This window comes from Pezoporus occidentalis, unplaced genomic scaffold, assembly GCF_034315485.1.
Source record: "Pezoporus occidentalis ecotype Australia unplaced genomic scaffold, CSIRO_AGI_Poc_V1 ctg33, whole genome shotgun sequence".
NCBI lineage: Eukaryota > Metazoa > Chordata > Aves > Psittaciformes > Psittacidae > Pezoporus > Pezoporus occidentalis.
In genome coordinates this window covers 4,322,975-4,347,901 of record NW_026915268.1, presented here as the reverse complement: position 1 = coordinate 4,347,901, position 24,927 = coordinate 4,322,975, and the positions used below count along the sequence as shown (strand labels likewise).

The 24,927-nt window shown below is 39.7% G+C and overlaps 2 protein-coding genes and 1 long non-coding RNA gene across 5 annotated transcripts in view; 2 read left to right on the top strand and 1 right to left on the bottom strand.

Moving 5' to 3' along the window:
- The window catches only part of DOCK2 (dedicator of cytokinesis 2), a 167,157-nt gene that overhangs the window by 66,959 nt on the left and 75,271 nt on the right, over window positions 1–24,927 (bottom strand). For both annotated transcript variants that reach the window (XM_062629202.1, XM_062629203.1), the window contains exon 28: window positions 495–593. In XM_062629202.1, coding sequence (XP_062485186.1) covers window positions 495–593 — 99 coding nt within the window. The remainder of the gene's footprint in view (window positions 1–494; window positions 594–24,927) is intronic.
- Window positions 1–24,927, top strand: part of LOC134169018 (uncharacterized) — a 230,071-nt gene that overhangs the window by 149,677 nt on the left and 55,467 nt on the right. The gene's annotated exons all lie outside the window — the stretch shown is intronic.
- Window positions 1,783–24,927, top strand: part of INSYN2B (inhibitory synaptic factor family member 2B) — a 29,126-nt gene continuing 5,981 nt past the window's right edge. For both annotated transcript variants that reach the window (XM_062629199.1, XM_062629200.1), the window contains exons 1-2: window positions 1,783–1,921; window positions 21,726–23,895. In XM_062629199.1, the coding sequence (XP_062485183.1) occupies window positions 22,517–23,895 (1,379 nt within the window). In that variant the 5' untranslated portion in view covers window positions 1,783–1,921; window positions 21,726–22,516. The remainder of the gene's footprint in view (window positions 1,922–21,725; window positions 23,896–24,927) is intronic.

Sequence of the window (24,927 nt, the reverse complement as noted above, 5' to 3'; positions counted from 1 at the left end):
TATTGGTAAACTATGCCAGAAACAGCTGGCATAAAATAATGTGTTGCAAGAATAAGGCATTCACTGCATTTAGCTTAGAACATTATCTGGACCAGGAGTAGACTCAATGGTGGAAATGAAAAGTGGACACCACTCGCCTCGGGTGACGTGGGGAGGGGGGATTCAGTTAGTTGAGGGTTGCTTTTGTTGCTTGTTGTTTTGTGGGTTTGGGGGAGGGGCTGGGTTTTTCCCCTCTTCAGAACAGTATAACTCAAAGATTCCATTACGTATTCTTGATTATTACCTTGGTACTAGGGTACAACTGTGGCATTTATGTCTCTGACTACTGTATTGGCCAAGCTCACCATTACAATGACATAGAGGTGGAAATTGTACAGACACAGACTTAATTCGAGGAAGAATCAGACAAGATACTCCAAAACAATACTACAGATTTTTCACAGGAAATTTTGGGGGGGATTATTTCTCATCCCCCGTGGCTATTTTGTACTCACCACTAGTTCGGAACTTGTCTGAAAAGTTTCAATGTAAACTGAATAATGCTGGTTGCTCATCTGGTTTAAGATTGCTGTCATGCATGCCACAAAATGACTCTGAAAGAAAACGAGACAGAAATCAACACATGCAGATAGCTTCAGATACTGGGTCGTGCTCTTTCTAAAGCCAAACTACTCTAAATGCCTGGTACACCCTTTTATGTGTGTAAAATACAATAATGGTCAAGCTTTTGTAAGCCCAGATGAAAGAAACATCTTACTAACTTGAAAAGGGTAATTCAAAAGCTGCCCTGGCAAGGGATAGGCTCTGGTGAGAAAGTTGCCTTGTTTATGTAATGCCCCATGGAAACACACACTGTGACAAGAACTCCGGATACAAAGCACAACTCCGTATTACCTTAAGATTTCTAAAAGGCACGTGATGCCAGAATTCTTCCATTAGGAATTTATGGGAAGAAAATATATTAGCCCAAATATTTGCTGATCATTCTAGGAATATGGGCTGTTCACAGGAAGAAATATTGTAAGAAAGCGTATGTTTTTACACTCTGCAGTCATTTCAGCAGCTATTTCTGCACTCTGGGAAACTTCTGTACAATTCTGTCACCTTCCTCCGTCAACTCCTTCCAAACTTCCTTAAAAGGAAATATTTTCTTTTTTCTCAATTCCTGAAAAATATTTCCTCAATGCTGGAAGACAGAAATGATTTATAATCCTGCCTTTTCACTGTGATTTACTGGAAGTCACAAAGACATCGATCTCTCTGGCAATAACAGTGAGTGATTTGCAGTTCTCCTTTAAGATAGTGAAGAATCCTCCCTATCGATGCCTTTGCATTTGCTGAAGTTTCAATCATCGTTTTTAAAGTGAAGCTGCTTTAACTCCTCAGATTTTCTTTAAAGAAGAGACTTAGAAGTAGACAAACATTGAAAATAATTGTCTGGATGTACTTGGACTTTTTCACGGGACCGGTTTAGAATGGATACAAGGGACGCGCTGGAATTCACTCTGAGCAGAATTTCCCGTCCAGCCGGGGCTGGCCAGATTCTCTATTGAGCTCCGATCCCCTCTGTAGTCCCGTCACATCTGGAAGGCACCCATCGCCGCCGAGGCAGAAGCTGCAGTCTCTCGCACCCAACCATTTTGTCCCAGCTCAGGGCAGGGAAGCGTCCCTCAGCTTCAGGCTGTGGCCACTAGGGGTCTTTCCCCTCCACATGGAGCAGCCGTGCACTTTGTGCCGCCGGTTTCTACTTATTTATTCCTACGTGAGCAGACCCAGCACTTCTTGCTTAGAAACACTGAAAATTACAACCTAAAGGAGCTATGCTGCCTTCTTTTGGAGTCACGTTAGTGCTACTGAGAAGCTTGTCTACTTTTTAAGCCTAAGAAGACACATTTTCGGCAGGTAAACCAAAAGCTGTCAGGTAAGGAACCGTGTCTTCTCGGGTACTGATGCTCTTCTAAAAAGAAATGCTGGTTTTCCTGCTGTAGTACTTCACTTCTACAGTTATGGATCAGAAAAGAAATCCTTTCTGGGATGTTAAATGTGTAGCTGAAAGTAATAATGAATTGCAAAGCATTCAGTAATGAATTTGGGGAGGGGTTGCCATCTGATGTCTTGATTTTGAAAAAAGATTGCTGACAGAAGTTAGAGAACTGCACATGCAGAAAGCTCCTATTTCCAGTAGCTGAACGTTCAGCACCGAATGCCTTTCCAGACCCGTGTTAGACAGACACTTCTTGCAAAAAGCAGCATTTCTTCCCAAGCATTAAACAGATGTATTATGACACTTAAAGGCACACAGACTTGAAGAAGGTTATTTCTTCTGTCAAAACCAACTTCCAAGATGTGTCTGGCTATGTGTGTGATTCTGGTACAGCACTAGTGCCTGTTCTTAGGACCTGTGTATGGTGATTTTAAAATTAACAGATGATATGCCTTGATTACTGAAAAGAGCTGTAAGCAAAGATCAGATATTGGTGCCAGTACCTCACACCCAGCCTCTCAAATTCACATCGGTGGGACTGAACGATAGATAAAAAGGTGACAGTAAAGCTTGCTTGCTACAAAAACTTCCTCCATCATTTCCATGTAGCTGTAAAGCAGCAAAATACACAAATACTGTCTGATCTTTGATAATTATCTGCCAGCAATCTCCACTATCAGAAATGAATTGCAAGCTGGTTTATAGGTTAAAAGCTTGCCCCTCCCTCCTAATCCCCCAATGCCAGCAATAAAGACTCGTTTCTCAGATGCAGCTTCAGATCTCTGAGGCACTTCGGCAGCCTCAGCATTACCATTCTCACTGCTAGAACTTAAGTGTAATATAGGACTATAAAGAGCTGTGATGAAATCTGCAGATATCGTTATATAGTCACTTAAATTCTCCTATGGTGTATAAATACCTCTTACTGGAACGTGCAAAGAGCATGAACTGCTTGAAAACACAGTAAGTTTTGCATGAGAACAATTTATTGCACTCTGCATGCAGGCTGCATCTTCACTGGATGGCCAGAGGAACTTCAGAATCAAACACCACTTACAAATACAAGTCTAATGCTTAAAATTCAAACCTTCATTTCATTAAGTCAAGCATTGTATGTAGGGATGGAACAGTATAAAAAAGGCTGTGGCAGAGAAGGTGAACTTCTTCAGAAAGAATCCTAATAAGTAAGTCTCTTCAGCTGTGCTTCAGCCTGTTAGGATTTATCCTGTGAATTACAGCAGGAAATGTTGATTGGAATTAGATCAAACGTATAAAAAAGGTAAACGTATCCAAGTACAAAGTTGACTAATGAGACAACACTCACAGGAAAATTAACAGAAATAATTCTGACCACACTGCACTGCTACAAGGAGATTTAATAAAACACGTTTTCCAGCCTTAAAACATTCCATTGAAACGTAAAAGAACCTGGAGTGGAAACAGCACTGAATTCTAATTTTTAATTAGCCAATTGGCTGATGGCCCTTCATAAAATGTGTGAAGAAATAAGGAATCAATAGTCTGAACATTGCGCTTGATCAGGAGCAGGAACATGAGGAAACAGGTAATCAAATGACAGTCAGAGGAGAAAATGTGTCAGGAAGCACTCAAATTCCCCACCCACTTAAAAGAAGCATAATTAAAATCAAACTTAAATGACCTCTAATGCTGGCTCCAGTATAAACACTGCAAAAGAGTGGCTTAGGTAAAAGAAATGCTGCTTCGGTTGGGTCTATACAAAGTACATCTAAAGGATCAGACATGTATTGTGCAAAACAAATAGAGCTTCCTAAGGTCAGGCAGAAAGAATGTGGAATGATTTGCACTGTTAGAGCACATATTAGCTGTGGGTGCAATATGAACAGGAAAAGAAATATCTGAAAACATTAGGGTTATATGAGTAAGATGACAGACTTCAACACCTAGCAACTAAATCCCAGCATACTTTCTAATAGCAGATGGTGACAGGTTGCCGTAGTAACTTCAAATAACACTAGCACTGCAAGAATAAAGCAAATGCACTAGAAACCAAAGAGCAACAGAAATAACCTCCAATGGAGCTACACTTTGCTCCAAATCTGGCAGAACTATTCCTGTGGCTCTAGGGTGGGTAACCTTCATGCAGGTGTACTTGTGCAAGGACTAAGGAGGTTATTTATTTTGTGTTGGCACTTAAGTAACATTTATCTTCATTAAAAGAGCACTTGATCAACATAGACCCTGAGTGTAAACATATAGCCACATGTTCATCATTAAAAAGCAGACAAGATAGAAACATGAATAACTGCTAATAATCCAAAGACTTCTGAAGGACAAAAATGATGTAGAGGTTTTACATCCCCTTTCTAGCAGATTAGTGGATGTTTCAAATGCTCATTTTACTTACCTTCATAATTAATGTAAGTTAAGAGGACTCCTGTACCACCATCTTCACAATCTGTAACCACATGTTCACTCATGATGGTTTATGTCGATTACTGCAGTTTTCTGTATTGGACCAGAAGGTCCAACATTTTTGTGGGGTAGGGAGTGATCTTGCAGCTTAGTATAGATTTAATTCTGAGCTCCCTTTCAGGTGAAGCCACAAGTTTCAAAATTCATCACATCTTAGTAATTGTAATTGCAGCAGTGGTGCACACAAAAAGGGTGATGTAGGATTTCTACAAGCCAAACAGTTCTGTCTTTTTTCTTTCTGTTCAAATCTAGTGCAAAAAACTTTCTGGAGGAAAAGTAATAAATATATTATCTCTAACGTAAGTAAAGCAAAGCTAACCAATCAACTGCCTCAAGCTAATGGTAAAAGTCATGAACACATAGTTGAGAAGGCCTCTGAAAATACTGTCATCACAGAATCATTGAGTCATCACACCCATGCAGCATCATGAGCAGAGGGCAACAAAATTACCAGCCAAGTATGAAAGGTGCTTAGTGATGTCATAAAAAACCTTAGTGGTTTGAAGCCACAGATCCTCAGAAAACCATATTAAACCTTGAGAACTGTGGCATATGTAGAGGTTAGCACAGACATCTTTATCTTATTCTGGAAACACTGAACAGTAGCACTCTGAAATGAAAAAATAAGCAGAAATGCTAATGGAGTAGTTCTGTTTCTTCTCCAGAAATAGATGTCACTGCCAATGCATGTGCTGTCCTAAAATGTACCATTTCTAGCTGTAAAAGTGCAAAAATGTAAGCATAAGAATAGGCTGCTATGCAACAAGCCAGGGTATTCATCAGATGTGTGGAGTATGTCTGAATTGGGAAATAGCTCCTAATCCATATGGACCTGGAGCTCGCCAATGAGCACACCTTACTAATAATTCACAATAACAGATTCATCTACTCTCAGTAGGTCTGAGGTTTTCATTTCCCATTTATATATTCACACAGTTCACAGTCTTCTTGTCTTTTATAGCTGAACAGAAGCTTAAGCATCCTTCTTCCATATCTTACTGACAGCTTCTGATTTCTGGCTGAAAACATGCTGGGCTGGTTTAGCTTGCTGTACTGTTTTCTTTACGTTCATATGATTTATCCAAAAGGATTTGCAACTATAAAAAGAGATGACTACCAGATGGAAAAATATAGGACAATTTTATAACACAATGAAAGAGTAAAACAGCTGCTCTGTAAGATTTAAAGGTATGTCACAAGTTAGGCAATCAAGGCAACTCCAGACTTACTTCAGTTAAGACTTTCTCAGACATAGATAAAAGCAGTAAGAGAATGGCTTATGCTGTGACGTAAAAGCAGCATAACTTTTTTAGAACACACCCTTTGACATCTATTTTTATTTGTTTTTAACTTTTTGTTTATTTCTCAGCAATATTCCAAAAAGAAGATTTTTCATTCTCTGCAATGTTTTTTTGCTGCTGGTAGATTTGGCTGTTTGATCAGGTTTGTGCCATAAATCCACTCCAGAATTACTACTTCAGTCTCTGGCTAGCATCAACACTCTACTGTAATTGATCTAGCTTGTGCTTAAGTCAGTGCTCACACATAGTTGTGTTATTTACCACTTCTCCCAGAATATTAACATTGTGTTAATCCTCAAGAAATAGGTACAAATAAAATTTGGATAACAAGCAGTAACAGGTTAAAACTTAAACAGGGGAAGTTTAGGTTGGATATAAGAAGGAAATTCTTTCCTGTAAGAGTGGTGAGGCACTGGAATGGGTTGCCCAGGGAGGTTGTGAATGCTCCATCCCTGGCAGTGTTCAAGGCCAGGTTGGACAGAGCCTTGGGTAACATGGTCTAGTGTGAGGTGTCCCTGCCCATGGCAGGGGGATTGGAACTGGATGATCTGAAGGTCCTTTCCAACCCTAACTATTCTATGATTCTATGAAGCAGGAAGGCAATGAGCAGTCACTGCTTGAAAACTGAACTAGCTTGTTCAGAGCAGTTACCAAAAACTGTCAGTGTTTCACCTCCTCACTTAACCACTGCTGCCCACACTCCCCACCTCGGCTCTGCTGTATCAGATGAAATCTTCTATCCTTGCCTTCAGGGATCTGTGCAGCGTCATGCTGCATCTCTTCCCTCTTCCTCTGCCATACACTGCCTGTTTCACCACAATTACTTTAGTTTCCGGACTGGTCTCATAGACCAGAAGAAACTTCCTGCCCTGGTCCCAGTCCCAAGTATCCTGGTGCTGTCAGGCTGCTTATTTCACTGATTTCTTATTTGAAGTGCCATTCCATTTCCCCGTTGCCACTAAACCAGATGGTCAGCCAAATTGGCAAAGCATGGCTTGTCCTGCCAAGCGTCCCAGTGAACACATTCCTGTGCTAAAGACAGTGCAGTCAGTATTCCACAGAAACAACGAAAGCACATATGCAAAACACAAGCAAAGACTAAGATTAAAAATGTTATCCCCAATTTGTTCACTGTCTCTTGCATTTCAAGGGACTAGAAACAAACTGGGAACTTTGACGGACATGATACAGTGGCTGGAATGAGCTGGAGCTAGTCTCCTGCCCAGGGTTATCCCAGATGGGATTGGCAATATATAGGACTAAAGCAAACACATGAGCTGCAAGGGAGACCAACAGGAAAGACTAGAACTGAACACTTTAAGCTCATTAAAGAGCAATAACATCTTTTATTTCTAAACCATATATTTCACATGTACACATGTGAAGATAAGTGTCTTATATGCTGATTCATTTCCTTAAAACTAAACAGAGCCACCTCCTGTATTCCCAGAACTCAGCCACTGTTTAATTGATTTTGTTCTTTTTCAGCTGCACCCACTAAAGACAGAGAAATTAAATTAAACTTCAACTACATGATCAGAGATGAAACTAATACAGTATATTTGTGGATGGTTAAAGCAGAGCTTTATCATAATAGCTCTGCTTAAAACTGCTCCAGAAAATTCCCTCTTGCTTTTTAATTGCCTTACAAAGAAAAGAAGGCACAATAAAAACAATTTTCCAACAACTTGCAACTATTACTAACAAATCTACCACCTGTGTATGTTTAGGATTAATTAGTAGCAATCTCTAATGAATCCACCAATACATTGCCTTGTAAATTATGTAAGCTTTTATTGTATTATTGCATTTTGAGCAATAGCACAGCTGCACTTGAGCTTCCAAAACCACAGCGTACCCAAACATTTGCAAATGACAGCGTGCAGCCATCTCTTAGGCTGAGATTCAAATCAGTGACGTTGATAACCCTTTTGCAAGGTCAGTGTCTACCCTTTTACTTAGGCATAGCTAAGTTGTAAGACCCAAGTTGATGAGAAATTAAAATGAAATTAATTTCAAATCACTGACTTTTATAGCCACTGTAAAAACCAGATCAATTTTTCCGTGAGGAGCCTGGTACTCTTCCTGGTATTTTAGATGGACACTAATGCCAAAGAGCTTTTAACCTGGCAGTTGCAACTGTCATTTGTTCCCTTCCACAGCAAGAGCATCGTATTGGCACTCTGGTCATTTGTTTAATATTGTAAAAAGAATGATAAAGCCAGGCTGCAAATGGCAAGAGTTAGGAAGTCACTGCTGTATTTATAGCTTCTTTTAAATACTAGTTTATCTTTACCTCTGTATCTTCAAGTTGTTTTGACTACTGCTGTGATGGGGTTAAACCTGTCTATGGTCTGTTCTGGTCTGTGGAGGTGGGGAAGGGTAACAACAAGACATATTCAGTGTACCCGGCACATACACATTGCCTAAAGCCAGGAGTAATGTCAGTATTTCCTTTAAAGCAATATTTCATACTCAGCCTGCCTCAAAGAAAGAAGTTAATTTGCATGCTGTTGATGACATTACACAAAGGTTTATGAAGAGGACCTAGACAATGAATATATGAAGGGGCACCAAAAAAAATCCCCAAACACCCTGAGCCTTTCACAAGGATCCTCAAGATTGTGGTAGCAAACTAGCTGCAATTCATGGAGATGCAGAGGTGTTTGCCCTGAAGCTGCCCTGCTAACTCAGTTGGCTGCCAACACTACCCTGGCCAAGGGACTCGCGCTACAAAAAATGTTGCTCTCTGCTCTTTCACAGCTACAGTAGGGGAAAATGGAAGAATTGAGATAGATTCAAGCATGTGTGTGCACTGGAGCTACAATATCTATATGAATTTACCCACAGAGTTTGAAAAGAATTCCTACTACATCAGACAATCATGTAAAATGCATCCACTGTGCATAAACAGGGACTTTCCCATCAAGGAAGGAGGATGTACTGACATAAAACTTGGTTAGGGTTAACACTGCATGTATAGAAACCTCTTCTGTCATTTTCTAACTAGCAGTTTTATTTTGCATCTGACATATGAAAATGCTTAAATGCTATCCAACAGGGGGGTATATTTTAGGTTTTTAGTTTCCATATAAGGGGGGCTCCACCTTTAAGTATGAAAAAAATCTTAAGGCTGGGTTAGAGCGCCTAAAATTCAAAGTTCACAGGAAAAAAAAACAACAAAACCCTAAGACAGCTCTTTGCATGTTGAATCTGAGGTAACACAGTTAACAGAAAGCATAAGGAATAGGCTGAAAGAAGAAAACCCCATGGGAACACTTGTATAAACATGACAGGATGAAACCTCACAAATTACAGAACGACCTGTTTGTGGGTATTCCGCTAACTACTGCCAACTGAGCATCCTCCTCAGTGTGTCTTTTCCTAGGGAATGCTACTTCTAACATGTCCCAGATGTGTTAGTTTCAGTTATAATATCACAGAACCAAAGAATCCTCAATCTGTGGTAATACACAGAGCAAATCACTAAAGGAGCATTGTCTGCAAACATACATCTCCTTTGGGGGAATTCTGTCATATTACCACATGCCACCTGGGCTCTGGCAGAATAAAGAATATTGGTTTAATAACTCTGCACCAGCCCAAAGAGAGCTGAATTCAGTATGCACTCTCTAGAAAACTAGGATGAGGATGGGAGTAGAAATTACTTTGAATAACTAAATCAGGGAGCATTTTAGCTCTTGGTTTTTTCTTCCATTTTCTAACTAAGGAAGAGAGAAGCCAGGGAAAAGCCTGTAAAAAGGCAAGGCCATTACTATGGGAGATGAACAATCACATAATTATAAATGTAAGGGTAAATACATAACCATACTTAGATACAAAACACTCTTTTAGAACCATCTTTGTTCATATGTGCTCTAAACAGTCCTAGAACTGTATCTGCTTGGGAAGCTTCTCAATTTGACCACTTAATCTGCCCCATGAGGCTGGGACAGCAACTTTGCCAACGAAGAGGAGACCACATTGAATTCCAGAAAGCCCTGGCTTATGCTCCATCACTAGTGTGACTGTCTCTCAGTTGCTCAATGAAGGCACTCGGACAAGAGAAATAGGACAAGTCCCTGGTTTGTCTGGGGGGTTGCTGAGTGGGATTTTGGGGTTTTAGGCATTTGGGGGATTCTGTTTGGTTTCTATGAGGTTTTGTTGTAACAGACATTAGCATCTTCAAAGGCAACACCTTGGCGACTGTGGCATTCAATCTTTCTGACAACAAATGATATCCTTTCTAAAATTCACCTCACATACAGACAAACCCCCCCCCCAAACATAAATCCTCCTCAGAATACGCGAGAGTATAGCTACAAAAGCACTGTTATAGTAGGTCTTCCCAAACACTAATTTTCCAACATTTTCCCTGCACATTAGCAAACGTGAATATCAAGGTATTTGTGGTGCCGGGACTTCTGGCCATATGATCCTTCCACCCTTTGGGGAATGACAACTATACACCAGAAAGAAACTTCTTGCTTTGTGTTGCTTTTCTGCCAAAAATATTCAGTATTCTAAGTCTCTTATTTTTATGATTAGTCACTGCGATACAGAATGTGTGGGAACATCTGCACATATCTAATGACACATACAGAAAAAAGATTATGATTAGAACTATTGCAAGCTACACCTCCACTGATTACCTTTCTATATTAATGCTATTAGATTTAATAGCAGTTTCAGAACTATACTACAGAAACTGTTGATAAAAGCTTATTAGGTCATGGTATATAGAATCATCCTTATTACACCACTCCATTGAAATGACACAAAAGGAGCTGCTTATGAAGCCAGTAAGTTTTTGTCATTTTAACATAGTAATGAATACACAATCACCTCTATGGGACTGAAAGAGAGGACAAGCATTTGGCAGATTCTCTACTATCACATATTCAAAAGAATTTGCAAGATATTTTAAGAGGACTAACCTCTTGATGGCATCATTATGGTATGTTTTATAAGCAAGTTCTTTTCTCATCTAATTTAGCACAAACACATTGAGCTGAGTGTTACATTACAGCTTCCTGTGATCTATTGTGTGGTTTCTATTCAAACAAAGCCCTCTCAGAATTATGGCTGCAAGCTGACAATAGTAACAAAAGAGCTTGGAAAACCAGAGGTGATTCTCATGCTCTTATTTAACTTCAAAGGGAGCTGAAATCTTAATTTCCATTTGGATCATTATCTGCTTTTAAGGCATGTTTTGTTGAGGAGGAAAAAGGTAACTTGTTTTGCTCAGTTTTAATTTTAAAGGATACTGCTAGCATTTCATAGCTTCAATCAGAATCACTGGACTGTGGAACTCAGTGCCAGTATTTTGTCCCCCGAAACCAGATAAACAGTACAAGATGCTATACACTCCTTCCTACTGAACTTCTTGACTTTAAAAAACATCTTTCAAAAAAGCATGTACTACTATACTTTTTAAAGAAAGTGACTTGTATTTACTGCTCAGTTTAACTTCCCAGCCTGTGAGATCGCTAAATACAGATCTTGAAATATTAAAATAATTTTAGCAACTAATTATAACCCATTTTTAAAAACCCAAAGACAGAAAGGAATTTAACCAAATAAGAGGAGAAACAATATTGTGTATGTGTTGCTGCCAAATGAATAAGGCAAATGTGAAGCACTGGAACAGTAGTGGAGCTCCCTTACCCCTTTCAGATCATTGTAAAAACCTAAATGACAGTGCTGCAATTAGAGAGTTCCAGGACATTACGTTGGCCTGAGCAGGTCATACATCCCAAGTCACAGATGCTAGGGAAGAACAGAATAATCAAGCACAAAACCAGGAAATCAATAATGTAGCCACCAGGATCTTGGAGGAGAGAGAAAAGCACCTGCACTCTATTGAATTCATGAATATATTATTCAGGATTTCATAGCACTGTGTAGGGAAGAGGTTCTTTGGTGGCAAAGAAACTAAGGAAGACATTGTGTAGGATATGGGCAGTGGGCGGGCAGAGTAGTTTAGACCAGTCACTGTTAGCAGCTGAAAAAATCCCAAACCTAGCCTTTGTTCAAATGAATTTCTCTGTTGCTGGCTCTTCCTCCTTCACCAGTGGTGCTCCCCCACGGGTTTGGGCACACCAGCATTTCAAGACAAGCTAAAGGAGGAAACAACCTAAAGTACAAGTCTATGTAGTATCATGGGGACATGCAGTGTGTGAAGATAAACCTTCACAGTCTGCAGCAGTCATAACTATGTGAATCCTACGGCTGTCTGGAAGCTATTAATGAGATAATAGCGGGAACACAAATGTCTCTATCAGTACACAAAAATAAAAATTAAAAAAAAAAAAAAAAGGAAATTTTTGGTCACTCCTGTTATACAAGAATACGTGAGGTGTCCCTGCCCATGGCAGGGGGTTTGGAACTAGATGATCTTAAGGTCCTTTCCAACCCTAACTATTCTATTATTCTATGCCTTTAGGCTGCCACTCACATAGCCTGACACTGCTGTCTTATAAAGCTTTTTCTGGACTTACTGTTAGGAGACTAACATTGCAATCTTGACAGAATAAACAGCAACATTTCTGTTGTTTCTAGCACATTTAAGTGTTGTGATTGGGTTTTCTCATTTTACAAGACAAAACCCAAGCACATCAAGCGGAATTGCATACCTAGTTATTTTTTGCTAACACACTCTAAGATAACCCAAGCTTCAATAACAAGTTCTGGGTTGCCTGCCTTGCTCACTCCTGGGGCCATGCAGTCGCTTGGTTTCTTGTTTCTCTGGAAAGCAGCAGAAAAACTGCACACAGTTGTGTCTGTGATGAGACAAAGAAACCATCCTGCCAGTTTATGCCTCTAGCGCAGCAGCAGGCTGGGTACAGATCAGGCACTGCTGTCTTCTGAAAGGCAGCGATGGTAACATCTTGAGCACTGACAAGAAGATGATGACCTTTTGGTCTGGATCAACACAATCCTCTTGCTCCTGCTAGGCCTCAGCCACAGGTGGAACACTAACTGCACACAGATGCTTCTATGTTAATGAACTGTGAATCTCCTGGGATTTACCATAAACCAAACATCTGAGAGGAAAACAATGATCCCAGCAAGTTCAGAAGTAAAAACCACCACATTCGTGGGTTTTATTTTCAGTGCTGAGACTTATTTCTACTCCACACAGAAGTGATTCAGTCATATTCCACAGACATAATGCCAGAGTTTTACTGCTCTGACAGGACAGCAGGAATATTAAAACATTGCTACACACGGCAATAATGCTGTAACTTAGAATTGGTGTCTCTGTCAGGGAACAAGCTGCACTGGAGCTTGTGTTCAATACCTGGTGCTCCTACCATTGATGCAAAGCTTAGAGAGCCATTGCAAGGCTAAATTATTTTTCAGGCTGCAAATTATAAACTGAAGTGGGCTTTTTTCCAAATCCTCTCCTTACAAAGAGCAAGGCTTTTCCAAAGCAACTTCTCTCTATTTTTAGGAAGTAGGCAGGCAGTAATGGTAGTACAATTAATTTTTAAAGGCACCTGCCCTGCATAATAATCTGTGCACCTCACAAGCAAAGCATTAAACAGGACAGAAGTGGCCTATAAGATGACAGAATAAAGTCACAGAGAATTATGGATCAATCAGTGCACCTGGCTGAAAACGTGACTGAAAAAAATTGCCTTCAGAATGCTTGTGAAGGAAACTATACCTGCGTCCATTCTCATGGCTTGAAAGAGAAGCACTGCACAACAGGTCAGATGCAAGCAAAGCAAAACGTCCCTGTGTTGTCACTGCCCATTATATATTAGCAACGTCAAGCTGTTGGGTTGTTAAAGAGCCTGTCAGGATACTAAGTTGTGCTGGTTATAAAATATTCTTGGAAGTCTTACAAATCTGCACTTTGAGTTTCCTAATGCCTGCATTACAGACAGCATGAAACATGTAAAACTGGCGAAGGCAAAGGAAGAGAACAAGCACACCCAAAGACTTTTTATCATGTAATTCTCACGTTTTTAACTGTACCCCACAAAATACATGTCACTGAGCTCTCCAGAACACAGCAATCTGATGGTTGCTGATGAAGTAAAATTACATGTAGCAGGAGTTTGTGATAAGCAGCGGGTTCTCGCTTGCTCTGCTCTTGTCACCAGCCACCCTCAAAATGGGTAATTCTGGCTCCCAGAAGGCTGATGATAAAATAAGCAGAAGTCATACAAGAACCCAGACTACCAGCCTTATGGACAATTGTATCACTGCTTCATTCTGCAAACATCCAGAGAAAAGACATGTCAGTGCCTTAGAGTCTTAGCAGACTACACTGCAGAAGGATAAAACCTGAGTAAAGATTTCTCTGATGCTGAGAAGCAGTCATGATCACAATTGATAGCAGATTTTCTCAGAGGAGTCCCCAGCTCATTATCTCTCAACCTACATTTCTTCTCCACCTGCAGCTTTTCACACCAGAAGCAGGGAGCTTATGGGAAACGTCATTCTCTACGTAGACCCTGCCAAAGCCAGTAAGCGTAATTTCAGTCTCTCCAGCAGTTACTGTCAGCCATTTTCCTGTAACCCAGCCTCTAAACTGCCACAAATCAATTCCCTCACACTGAAAATGTTTTTCAAAGCCAGTAGTTAGAAAGAGATACAGCAAGGTTTGTTCAGCTAAGTACACAAATGCATCTCCGGAGGACGAAATATGCTGCCACTTGCACTTCAGATGTCATTCATGCCCTGAAGGAACACAGGTAAAAAAGCCTCAAGCTGCAGATTTTACACTCCAGTCCTGTTATGATGAATCTGGCAAAACCTTTCCACACAGGTTTCAATATTTCCATAGGAAACACAGAAGCCATTGGAGAGTGTATTTCAGCAGGAACCTGGCACGATTTCTTCCCTGGCTCCCAGTATATCCAGGTGTGGGATAAAAGTGAGAGCAATAGTTGACTCCTCACATTTACTGAATACTCCCACGTACTGATGTGGCAAAAAAAGTTATGGAGCTCCTGATGGATCACAGCTAAGAACATGATGCTTACAAGGCTGCAGCTCAGCAGACTGCTCAGTATTTTTGGACTCGGCTTTGCCATGTCATTCTTCTTACTCTGAAGTGATAAACTGATTCAAAGAGCAGAATACAGAAACCAGCTGAAAGCAAAGGGGCTGCAGCAAAGACACTCAGAAGTTGTTTTTTAAAAGTAAATAAATACTGTAATGGTGAGAACAACTCAAATGCAGATGTCACCATCTTCAGCAAGTGCTTTATTCTGATTTAAAATGGTTTAGGGTAGAAATAGTCTTTTTTTTCCCTGGTGTTAAAATCACTTAGCTACACCTACCCTACATGTCTATAGTAGCTGTTAATGTACAAAAGCAGTATTACCCCCCCAAACCCATCCTTTCATACTGACCCAAGAAATAAAATATGAAGAATGCATCCAAGTGGACACGAGCAGAAGAAGCACTCCACCAAATACATCCATGGGTACAAAGCAAATGAGCTAGTTTTAAAACTGACCTAAATACAAAAACTTCTTTCTTGAGGAATTCAGAATAAATCTTGCCAGAAAACCAAAGTATAAAAGCCTCTACACAATAGACGTAAAACTCTTTTCTGGATAACAATGTTCACTCTAGTTACAGTTTGCACATCTATTTTAACAAGGAAGACCGAGAGCAACCATGGAATAAAGACAACACACCCTCTCAGTTATCCATACAGGCTTAATACTGGACTCCTTTCTTTGCCCCCAGTATCCCCTGGAGCTTGTCACAGGACACAAGAACACAAGTCCCAGTCCTTCTAGTCATATTCTCAACAGGTTCACTGAGAGCCAATTCTGACGTGCAAATCATACTTGCAGATCAGCAGGGAGGCCCTGCAGGAAGAAATAATGCTCTAGCTCTCAGCCAGGCTTAAACTGCACTGTTAATGCAGTGGCCCACATATTTTAAATGGAATCACTGTGTCTAGTATTAGGAGTTTATCCAAGATTCCTCTATTCCCACCTAGAATGCATTGCCAATATAAACAGCCTGTATAGAAAAAGCAAAATTGCCTTCAATAATCGAGCAATTTGTTATATTGACCAAAAATTATTCGTAAATACCCACAGTGAACAACTGCACAACTTGGGACAGATACTGTCATGTTACCAGGCATTCCCAACATAGACACCTACCATAGGAAAAGACACGAACCTTACTATGTTTTCAAAATCCAGAAGCATAGCATATTACAAACAGTAAAACTGGAGAACACTGTTAGACAATACGGCAAAATCTTTCCTGTTACATACTTAAAGCCCTCCTGCACACAGCATGGATATATTCCTCGAGGGCTCACAACCATCCTGACAACATTTCATTAATGACTGAGGCTTAACAAAGCATGCGGTATCATTTTGCTAGTGTTTGTATTGCAGTTTGAGAGGAGCATATTCATTCAAATCAAAGAGTTCTGCAGCTCACAAGTGAAGACAGAAGAATCATGCTCTGTGTAGGAAAGTTTAAGCAGACATTATGTTACTTTCTCCTAAAATTGGAGCTTTAATTATCAGAAGATAAAATAGTTCCAATAAGGAAACAAATGGCTTTATTTGTGTGAATCAGTACGATTGAAACTAAAGCTATCTTTTCTCAGCATGCAATGGAGTGGAATTCAAATTTGAATAATACATTGCAAAGTTAAACTGAATGGAACTATTTCACAGCCAGAGTGGGCCCTTGCTTATCCCTCTCCATGCAGGTGGTGCCTTCAACTGGATACTTACTTAACTGCACTGTAAAAGCTGAAAGTTATCACAGCATGTTACAACCAACATATACACGTAAAGATTACCACAGATGTGTGCATAACACAAGACACCCATTTTGGAAGGATTCCTGAAAATATGAGTGAGCCAAGCACTGAAGAGAGAAATGAATTCTGTACCAAAATTACCTCTGTGCCATAACAACAAATTGATCTTTGTTGTTCTGCGGAGAGCAAACAAGATCCTCTGGGATGATGGGAAGGGATTATGTTATAGATTTACAAAGAGACATTTCAGACAGTTTTGGCCTTTTTATCTTCTGTCTAGAAAAGATGCTGACTACTTGTGATCAGAAACAAACAGGAGTGGTGAGCACTGTAAAGGAAGAAGAAATTCAGCCTGTATATCACTCAGAAGTGTCAGCTAAGGTAGGGGATAGCACAGCTAAGTGACAAACACATATATTAAATACATGGCAGGCATCTCCTGTAGCAGCCTGCTCAACAAAGACAGCCAGCAGATAGTTGGTGGGGAGTAGCTAGATGTCACCGCAAGAACCACAGTAGAAGTAGCTTTGGGGATTGGTACTCAGGAAAAATATGTAGGTTTGTTGTTATAAGAGGCAGAGTTGTTATAACTACACAGCCAAAGAGAAAGTTCCAAAGGCAGGTTTGAGGAGCTGATAGGTTTGTAATCAAACTGCTACAGCCTGGGTAGCAGCTTGCTCTCATGCACACACAGAGCTGCGTATCCACCTGTCCGCAGCCTACCTGCTTACATCAATCTATCTACAGTTAGATAGAGATATGTTAACATTTTATGAGGCCAGGATATATATTTACAGTAATTTAAGATGTAACACGTGTGCATCCTTTTACACAAACACCAAGTACTTCCCGGGATTCTTTCAACTACGAGGAAAAGAGCAGAATACCAGATTTATTCAAGAAAAAGCACTGAAATGTTGTGTCATGAACCAGCTATTTGGACACTTTCCAGCTCACCAACCTGTCACTTTGGATAACTTCCATCTCCCTGTAGGCACTGGAGCACTTTTCAAGAGAAATTTCTCAGTTTTAAGTACACTTGTCTTTGCAAAGTAACACTGAAAAAAAATCCATTCTGATTTCTGTACTGTAGATACATGACTGAATTTATTAACTCCTGTCTTATCCCCCGATGGTAATCCTTGCATGAACAGCTTCCAATATATGCTCCAAAACAAATATTGACATAGAAATATTTTCTAATCCATGAAGCCTTTTGCTCCATAACAGCCAATGAAATGTATCATCTCTCAAAGGAGGTGGTTGAACTTCTATTTTTGTTAGAGTAGAATAAAAGAATTAAGTATCATAGTTCTGAAAACTATATTCAGAAATAAGATCATTTTATCTTTCAGTGCATCTTCACGTGGAATGGCATTGCATCGTCTCAAAGTATAGCCAAGCCTTTTTTTATTCCTAAAACTTGCTTCACTTAGGCCACTTTGCTGCTGCAGTAAATATGACAGCATCTTCTCTACCCAGTCTCACCAACCTGAAGTAATTTACAAGTCTTGCTGTAATAGTACTCAGAGATAAAATCCTATAATCTCTTTCATCGTGGAAACATTCCTTTTCTGAAGTCAGAAGCTCACATCCCACCCTGTATTCCTTATCTGTGTTAAATCCTTTTCTCCATTCACCTTGATCCCATCTTAACGTGGTTCACAAAACCTGCCAGCAGGACTTGTAAAAAAGTTCACCCTTTCTCCTTAGGTCCTCATGTTGTAGGTGCCCAGGTGAGGTTCATTTCCAAACCCACTGCAGCAGGGAACAGTTGAGTAGTTCAATACAGGAACACACAGAGAACTCTTCTATGGCAGCGTACACAAGCAGAGCAGGAGATTCCGTGTACAGGCCAAAGCAAACAGGCAACAAAAGTGTACTACATAGGACAACCTGTGCACTGGTGTCAGGTGAAAAAGGAAGCTTGACTGCAGTGTCCTTATTTACAGCCACTGTTGTTGGTTGAACATCAGAATTAAATGCCACCTTTTTCACAGGCAGACATGGCACCAAGTCCAGACCGGCAGATTGGTGGTGAAACAGCAACTGACCATCCTGCATAGTTTGAAAATTCCCTATCGCTAGTTGGGACTGGGGAAGCCCAGGGACATTCATTAAATCAGTGGAGCAGAACCATGCTACACATACTGTAAAACCAAGTAACTGGATGTGGAATGGTTCAGGTAGCAAGAATAGCTGAGATGTTATTTTAGCTTGACCTGACAAATACCCAAATCCAGCTCCAGCCCAAAAAAAACCCTAAAAATTACAAAACACCCTGCAACCTGAGACAAGGCAGGAAAATACACAGAGGAAAAACCTATTCAGATGCAATTGATCTTTTTTTTTCCTCATAAAATGACAATTTCAATTACATCTCTTCGTTTCCCCATATTCATTATCCCGGCAGTACGTACTGATATGTACTGATATTAAACTATATTTTAAAAATCTATCACTGATTAACTGAGTAGTGAAAATGAATAATGTTTCAAAAATACTCAGTAGACATTTTAGGACGAAAAGAACTATTCTGCAGTCCACCAGATTGTGATGAAATCATTTCTGGCCTTACTGAACTTAGAAGTTGGCAAAAAATAAGCTTCTCAGCTCCACTGAGGTTTCTTAAATTATAAAAATCTCAAATGTGCATTACAGTCCATCTTAGAATGACTTGCTGTGATTGTTGCTTTAGAGTTAGCTTTGATTGAATACTGAACAAAGAAAATTCTGGCTAACAACATTAAGAACTTTGACACTTACAGAGCCATTAACCTATTGAATTTGTTTATACTTTTAGATTTTAAAGATTGCTTCCATGATGGATAAAGTATTTTTTTTTTTACCCAGCTTTAAGATTTGCATCTCAGAAGAAAAATAGGCACCAACCTGTCTCGGCATACTTTTCCCAATATTCACGTTTTAAAATCTATGCTCCATTTCTAAGAATTCAAAACCAAAATCTTGTGGTTAGAAACGGAGTTCCACTGTCGTTTGAGGTAGTAGATTTGCACCTTAGTCTTTTCCAGGCAATTCGTTTATTGCACACTGGAGCTAGGATAAATTTACGCTGAAGACTAATTTTCACCATTATGAAGTGTGTGTGCAAAGCATACAAAGAGTTTAAAAACCACGATCTGCTCTAACAGTATAAGCCAAGTGTAATAGAAAAGAATGCAATTATATTTATTAGTCAGATTCGCATACTCAAGACATTGAAAAGAGGAGCATAAAATAGGCACCATTTAAAGTAACATAAACCTTCAAGCATCTCATGGACCACTTGATTCAACAACCAGTGAATGAAGAGACTGAGATGAATCCACAGCGCTAACAAAGCAAATCAACCAAGTCAGGAGGCATGTCCTCAGGAGTGATGAGCAGCTGCCAAGGGAAGGGATGGGGACAAAGAAGATGGATAGCTGGATGTGAGGTCATGGAAGCCTGGCACACATTAAATCCTACTACATTTCTCCTACCAAAACTGTTGATATTATTATTACTCCTACAAGACATAAACTGAAAATTGGCGCATGCTTTTTGTTATGAGCGACACACGTTATATTAATACATTGATTTGTAAAATAGATGCTTAGAACTTTTCATACTCAGTCAATGTGAAACAATGAGCAAACCAAGACCAGGAAACGGTTGCACCAAAAAAGAATGGAGAATGATAACCCAGGCAAGGGAAAACGTTATTTAAACTTAGTCGCTGGCAATGTTACACTGATTTGTTAATCTGAACACAGACACCTATAACTCGGTGAAAGCACTAGTTTGGCTTTTCAGTCCAAGTAGTAGAGCATTCCTCCCTATACACTTTTCACCTTGTTTTAATAATTTGTTTAACTTTGATTACAACAATTCATAGAAATCCCAGACTAGCGAATGCCAAGGTGGCTGAAAATCACACAGAATTAAAATAGCAATTTGCAAATGAAGAATGCGGGAATCCAGCTCAAATGCCTCTACAGCCAAAGCAGGCAGCTCTCCTAAAGCCCTTAAGGGCTTTTTACTTGTAGTCAAAATACAAAGGATTAGATTTCTAAAGCCTCTTTCCAAAGGTAATTAGGCAAGTATAACTTTTAAAGCAGTCCATCTGCCTGGAGCACAGCAGCTGTGATGGGAAATGGAGAATGCTACTGCAGTATTTGGATACATTCTCAAACAAAACTGCAAAAAAGCCTCCAGTAATTAGTGGACAATATGAGAATTCAGAACTTGGCACTGGAACTCTATCTGCAGGAACACTTTGACTTGTTTATTGTGTATACTTGTTTCCACTGAACAGGCAGTGCAGTGAGCTAAGTGACCTAATGCTAGCATATCCTGAAAGTAAAATCTGTTATTAATGTGCATATTTGTTTCCTCAATATCTCACACAACATTTCTCTCTGTCGTGAAATCTTTCAATGCTCATTTTCTTCTCAAACTTAATAATAGAATAATATCACATAATTACTTTAATTACATCACATTGCCTGAATGGTACAGGAGGCTACAGAACAGTTTGCTGTATTCTGGAACAGATCTTACCCACTGCACCTATCTCATCGATTCTTGCAAATTAAATATGGTAAAGTTTCTGCAGTGCTTCAACAAAAGATACACTAAGGCAACAGAAGTAACAAGGCTGATAACAGAATCAGGGAAGAGCATTACTGGGAAATTGACATTATGCTGGGAATTTAGCTGCAGTGTTAAAAATCACTGCAAACCTAAAAGCACACTATGCTTGGTTATTCAGAATCCCATAGAATATTTCCTGTATTCTGCATAAATGCCTCCTCTTTGCCCTATTCTGTTCTAGCAGCTGATTTCAGATTTAGCATTCCTTATTAAAAATACAGGAAGCATATTTTACACGCAGGTACATCTCATGGGTGAGTTGTGAAATTCAGGACTTAAAACCTGCTACTATTCATTGTAGATACCAAGGTTTAGTTCCAACTATTCTGGAATGATCTGGGTAGGAGAATGAGTACTGATCACAAAGAGAAAACCACCCCTCTAAATGTTTTGTATCAATCTTTAGTATTTTGTATTTCATATGAGGATAACTTGAGGCACTTCAACATTACGAAACATTTTTAAGTTTCTGTACACGTATCTCGCTACCAAAGATACAAAATCAATGGAGATGGCAATTTTGAGGAGACAGCATAAGAAATTTATCATATTTGGCACTTTGTTCATCTACAACTATTGTTACTTTCAGGAAACATTTCCCGCTGTTCCGCACTTGCTGGCTCTTCAGACTGGACAGCTCTCCTGGTGCCAAAGTATTTACAGAAATTCCCCAAGTGAAACAGTCCCTTGGATATGACTGGCCCTGTATTTGCACAAACTGAAGTAACAGCTACACAACGATAACTTCCCCCACGGAAACCCACTGGATGCTGCATTTTTACCTGGTCAGAATTGCTTACAGTTTGCTTAACTGTTTGGGAAGATTAGTTTCATTTGCACCTTTAAAAAGATGGCTGAAGAAGAAAAACTCTCTCTAAAGAAAGCAATTCAGTTTGGCATTAATGGGTATATTTCATTAGGAAAACTATGCATCAGAAATGAAAATACACCCAAAAGTTATAATGCTTGTTGTTTCAACAACATGCAAATAAAGCACATGTGACTGGACCATCATAAAAAAAGGCTGGATCACCAATGGAGAACTGACTGTCACACAAGAGCCATCAGGAAAGCCATAGACTCCACCTTACCTTTAAATCGTCTAACTGTAAGCATAACAGCCTATGTAATTTTGTAATCTGAAGATTATGTTAGCTTCACAACACACAGATTTCTGCACTCCCTTGCTACAAGAAATCTTTCAATAAACATGGTATAGAATTTCTTTATTTTAGTATTTGGTCAATTAAATTTGAAAGGGCATTCCTAAAGAGAGAATGTCAGTTAAAAGCACACATAACAAGAAGAATGAACAGCTTAGCTTCTTCAAGAGCAAAGTATTCATTTGCACCTTAGGAACAATCTTAATATTCAGTTCAAATGACAAATGAAATGGGTCGCAAAGAAACACGTTACTTACAGACTTTAAATTGTGATTCAATGGCCCAGCAAAACATGAGAATGCGCCCAGTGCTCCTGAAAAGGAACAGTCTGGATTCAGCTGATTTTATAAGACAGCCACAGCACCGCAGGAGCAAATCTCAGCAGGTTCGATTCAAGGATGATGGTGTGAACACAAAGAACGAGCTGGATCCTAACCCTGCCCAACATATAGCATTCATGGCTGGAAAACCAGAAATATTTACTGATCACAGTTTTTTGCTACATCAATCTCCATCTGCTGCAAGGGCTCAGAAGGGGCTTCAGAATATTGCCATACAAACATCTCCCAGCCTCAGGAAACACTTCCCAGTTTTTAAAAGAAAAAAGCTGACCGTCAGCAAATCACTAACGGAGATGCCAAGTGAGCCTGCAAACTCTGTCCAGGTGAACGGCAACCTTTCTGATCAAGACATGATGTCTTCAGATCTCTGTTACTTAAGAATAACTAATCATTTGGAAGGTGGGTTTAAGGGGAGTGAGGTGGATGGTCAGTTAAGTCAAAGGCCATCAAAAGCACAAAGCAATGGACCTATCCAGACTGACAGTTTCTCAGGATCAGAGAAGACAACTGTTTCTACACAGATGCCTGAATACATACATGTGGGTTTTCCACAAGACAGCAATGTTTCCATGGATGCACCAGACACAACCACGAATTTAAGTAATTCACTGCATTCTTCTTCTGCCATAAATATCAATGGAAATAATGACAGCAGCACGCTGCTGTCTAATTCTGGAAAAGCATACCCTTGCCTACTCAATTCCAGTAACTGCAGTGAATACAATGCTCATGCTGAGTCCTGTGAAGCAAATAGAAGTGATTCGGAGTCACTTGTAGCCAGCAAAGATGAAAGCAGTAAGGAACCTGCTCCATTCCCATCTCCATCAAATCACAATTCATCTTGTTTCCTCAGAGACTGTCAACAGACAGGAGAGCACAAACCAGATTCCAGCTGTGTGACATTAACAAACGATGGTCACACAATAATCTCAGTGACCAGCAGTAATGCGTCAAAATCTATTCTGACATGTAGTTCAGAAATGGAGAACAATTCTACCCAGCCAGCTGTTTCCCAGTGTAACAGCTGTTTAGAAGGATTTCACATAAAGTCTTATCTGCCAAGGAATGAAATAAACCCACAAACCAACAAAGAGATTAGCGGACTCAATCAAATCCGTTTGGCACACGGTGAACTCTGTGCCCTCCAAGGCAGGCTGCAGTCTGTAGAGGAATCTTTGCAGTCCAACCAGGAGAAGATTAAAGTCCTTCTGAATGTGATCCAAGACCTGGAAAAATCCAGAGCCCTCAGTGAAGGGTATGGTGCATTTTAATATCAGTAATTCAGCAGTAGTGTATAGTAGATGCTAGCATTCTTGCAACCTTTGCTCCTGAAAAACCCTTTCCTGAAATATTTAGAGATGAGTTTGCAAAATGGAATCTTACACCCTTTTCCTGGCATTTGTACCTCAGCAGAGAAGAAAGTCTCTTGATAATTTGCCTTTAGCTGATACTGCCTTTACTAAACCCAGTGTAAGACATGTTTTAGTAACTCCCTGTTTTATTTAGATTCATGGTGTCAGATACAAAATCACTGACACCTGAGATCCAGCTAAAACCTGTATGCAGAACAAAACCCTACAGGCTAATGTAGTATAATAGAAATCTTTAGCAAGAAAACTACCTCTTATTAGCAAGATCAGATATGCATTTAGTGCCAAAGCAGTACTACAGCTGAAAGGGTTTCTATCAGCAAAACTCTGCTTCTGTGCAACACATTATTACTGCCTTCATAAGCAAGTAAAAGGATTAGCAGCTAAAGCCCAGCATCTGCAGACAGTTGGGACCCCCCCCCCCCAACACTGCTAGTTGTATGTCATGACACCACAGGTGCTTAAAGGGCATGCCTTGAAAACAGGCACAGGTAAACTTCAAGGGCTCCAGAATGTCAGGAAGATTTCATGGGAGATGGAGGTAGGTGCTTAAAAGGCATTAAAACTATGAATATAGAGCACGTGGAGATAGGTAGCAAGAGCTCACTTTGGAATCTCAGGTGTCAATGGCTGCTTTCTGCACTGTCATGAGATGTTGTGACCTATTATTTATTTTTAGCCTGTTCTCATAGTGACTATAGCCAAGGCAGCCAGCATTATTTATGTAACTTAATCATGCAACTGATTTGTGCGTCAGAAATAATACTACTACTATAAATGCAAATAATTGCTAAAGATTGGACACCTTGATAGAACAATGTTAAAATAGAATTTAAAATATATCTATGCTCAATACAGGTTTTAGAATATCCTAATAATGTTTTCCAAACCATGAACAGCAGCTCCTACTTACAGTA